The following is a 3,915-nucleotide window of genomic DNA, read 5'->3' on the forward strand; positions in this document are numbered from 1 at the left end:
TTCTCTCTCTCTATCTATCTATCTATCTATCTCTCTCTCTCTCTCTCTCTCTATCTATCTATCTATCTATCTATCTATCTATCTATTTATCTCTCTCTCTCTCTCTCTCTCTCTCTCTCTCTCTATATATATATATATATATATATATATATATATATAAACGTATAGGTTCATAATGTTGAGTGAGAGTTTCAAAAGCTACTGAATTCATTTGCAAGAAAACAAGTTCTCTGTATATATATGTAGTTTACCTCTCTTTCACATATATTCTGTTTTCTGTGTCGCGATTTTAATAATATACTTTTTATTAATGTTTTTTGTTCTTTTTTTTTCCAAGTAATCAATGCGGTACAATATTTCTTTGATCGTATACATTCAAGAATATCAGATACAACTTTCAATAGGATTGATGTCTGCCATCATTGCTTCCCATTCTGTCCACTCTATCAATTAAATATTATGTAGTTTTTTAAATTTTATTTTGGGCTTTTCTTTTTTTTCTTTTTTGCGTGGTAGCAGAAAACCATTTTTCCGTATATCACGGAGCATCGTTTCTAAACTGTTTAGATGAAAGTTTCAGAAAAACGTCTTGATATATTCAATGTTATTAATAATCGCGTTGTATAATATCGATATCTTAACTGTTACTTGATATACTAAAACCAAGAAATAAAAAAGAGAAAAAAGACACAAAAGAAAACAAAAATATATGTAGCTTTCTCTCTATTGTTATGTCTGCCAGTTATTGTATCGCATTTATTACGACACAGATAAGAGATCATTGTTGTATTTCTTATTGATTATTAATATTTTATTATTTGACATCACATCAGTCTTTAGGCCCATGAAAAAATTAAAATTTTTTCCAATGTAAAAATAATTCAGTTTTGAAAAATGTTTGTTAGTTTTCTAATTCCTCATTGAAGTTTTTATTGACATTATAGATAAATTTAGCATAATTTCTCCCATGAATTTTAGAAAGTGCAGATCTTAATATATTTTTGTTCGACGTTCTATAAATACTCATAATTTAAAAATTTTTTTACTGGTTTCAAAGAAGTCACACAGGAGTACGTTTTTAATCGATCATATCGACCTCTACTACTTATTTCGGTTTCCTACTTATTTCATTGTTCATTAGAGGCAGAAACTTTTTTTTCTTCGCTTTTGTAGATATGCCGGTGGACGTACCATTTTGTACTTGGTGCAAACACACACAGACATACATACAAATACACGTAAATCTATACCTACACACACACACACAGGCATATATATTCTTTTCTACTCTAGGCACAAGGCCCGAAATTTTGGGGGAGGGGTCCAGTCGATTAGGTCGACCCCAGTACACAACTGGTACTTAATTTATCAACTCCGAAAGGATGAAATGCAAAGTCGACCACGGCGGAATTTGACCTCAGAACTTTGAGATAGACGAAATACCACTAAATATTTCGCCTCGCCTGCTAACGTTTTTTTAATTTTTTTATTGCCCACAAGAGGCTAAACATAGAGGGGACAAACAAGGACAGACAAAGAGATTAAGTCGATTATATCGCCCCCAGTGCGTAACTGGTACTTAATTTATCGACCCCGAAAGGATGAAATACAAAGTCGACCTCGAGGGAATTTGAACTCAAAACGTAGAGACAGACGAAATACCGCTAAGTAATTCGCCCCGCGTGCTAATGATTCTGCTAGCTCACCGCCTTGAACACACACGTATATTAAATTAATAATTATATATATCTATATATGATTATATTAAGGGAGTAGGGCGAAAAACGACCTATTATCAGCATGCTTGAAAGTGCCGACGCCCTCAAATACTACAGAAAAAATTGTATAAATTAGCTATAAATTTTTATTCTATGATGATTGCCTGATAAAAATCATTAACGTGATTTTATCCTTATATTCTATTACACACACACATGTATACGTATGTTTACGCTTACACTGGCAAAGGGATTTAGGCTTGTTACCATCTGCCAAATTCCACACACAAAGTATTGGATAATTATTTATTTATGAGTGATTATTGACCTGTCCAGCAATACTTAACTGTTTTCATAGACTGAAGATGTCTGTTTGATTGTTTTTTTAACAAGAATTTTATGCGGGAGTTATTCTGGAATATGTAAGAAATTTGTGAAATATTCCATACTCAAGGAATCAAATTAATAAATGCAACAGAAAGATTACAGAAGAAGATATAAGAAACAGAATTCTTCATGAAATTGCTAAACGACAAAAAGCATAGTTATCTGGCCAGTAAGTACAATAAGTAATATTGTAACAATATGGGCCTAAAATATCTGAATACATGAAAGCAATTAAAAAAAAAAAGAAAAGAATGTAAAAAGAGAAAGAAAACGAGAAGAAATAATGAAATAGTGAGTGATTATTGAATCATTGTTTAAATACTCAACAAAAGCATGTATATCTTGAAAAGTCCTCAATTATGAGATAAGAAATATAGCCATTAATTTTTTTTTGTTTAAATGATTTATGACCCGAGATAAAATGCTAGATGATTTCATATCAATATTACAAAGTGCACGCTATAAATAAAGAGCAATCGTGTTTCATTTCGGGATCAAATTTCACATCTAATGTTTAATAAACACTTGGAAAATAGATTTGGTGAATATACAGCTATAATCATTTAACAAAAAAACATTATTGCTGAAGTCATTTTTAAGTAACTGCTTCTAAATTCCACGTAAAAATAAAGTACTATATGTTAAAAAAAATTATCCAGATATTATAACTATGATGGAACATGCTACCATTCTTCCACGGAGGTTTTGCCCTGTTATTCTTCAACATAACTCAGAACAAGATCTATCGTCTACCAGTTCAGGTATTCATTCACCACCACAGATTCACCAGTATGGCGATACTTCACGAGATGGAAATTTTTTCAATGGACAAACTATATTTCATGTTCAGTTACCGAGTGATAAATCTGATGTTTCTTATACAACACCTAAACGATATGAATACAAGAGATATGGCCAAGTGGATGTACCCTTTTACAGAACAAACATGCATAAATTTGAAGAAGGCAAAGACCATATACCACACAATGAATTACCTCAAGGCGGAAGTGATAACTTTTATGATATATTACCGAGCCACACAAATTTAGATAATTACATCACAAACAACGAGGCTTTAAAATGCTTTTCTCCATCGTCCCATATAAAATATCCAATTCCTACATTTACAAAACCCTTTTCAGAAATAAATGCATTGTCAAAATGCGTGGATGTCTCTCAAAACGTTTATTCTTGCAAACCACGTGATAAAAGGGAAACGAACGAACCTCGACAAATCAATATTCATTCAAAGCAATCTGTAGACGGTCAATCTCAAATAAAACCGATATCGAACCATCCTTTTCCCATTGATATGCTGAAATGCTCAGGAAGCTTCCTTCAAAAGATGAATTTGTACGTAAAACAAATGGGTGGATCTACACACGAAATGAAGACAGATCTGCAGGAAAATGGCAGACAGTATCAGAGGAGGATAAATAAATGTCCGTACTGTAATAAATTCAAATCAAGTCCAGCACAACTTAAGATTCACTTACGTATCCACACAGGTTAGTACTCTTGTATATTGCGCATTACTTACTCTCTGTGATTCCATGGTACATCCAACTAAGAAAATGTTAATTGTTTAAATTTAAAGATATAATCTAATTTATAGACTTCCAGTCATATTGTTTTTTTGACTGGTAATAAGCATATGATCATATACAAATAAGAAAAACATAAACTTTCACAAACAAATTCAGGCATACACTTGTGTGTGTATATATATATAAATGCGAACACATACACAAACAAACACTCACACAGACAAATACATATATATATATATATATATATATATATATATATA

The 3,915-nt window shown here is 31.6% G+C and overlaps 1 protein-coding gene across 1 annotated transcript in view; it reads left to right on the forward strand.

Moving 5' to 3' along the window:
• Nucleotides 1–2,611: 2,611 nt before the first annotated feature.
• The window catches only part of LOC106876593 (zinc finger protein 271), a 21,733-nt gene continuing 20,429 nt past the window's right edge, over nucleotides 2,612–3,915 (forward strand). The window contains exon 1 of the mRNA XM_014925206.1: nucleotides 2,612–3,613. Coding sequence (XP_014780692.1) covers nucleotides 2,776–3,613 — 838 coding nt within the window. The 5' untranslated portion in view covers nucleotides 2,612–2,775. The remainder of the gene's footprint in view (nucleotides 3,614–3,915) is intronic.

This window comes from Octopus bimaculoides, chromosome 2 (assembly GCF_001194135.2).
Source record: "Octopus bimaculoides isolate UCB-OBI-ISO-001 chromosome 2, ASM119413v2, whole genome shotgun sequence".
Taxonomy (NCBI): domain Eukaryota; kingdom Metazoa; phylum Mollusca; class Cephalopoda; order Octopoda; family Octopodidae; genus Octopus; species Octopus bimaculoides.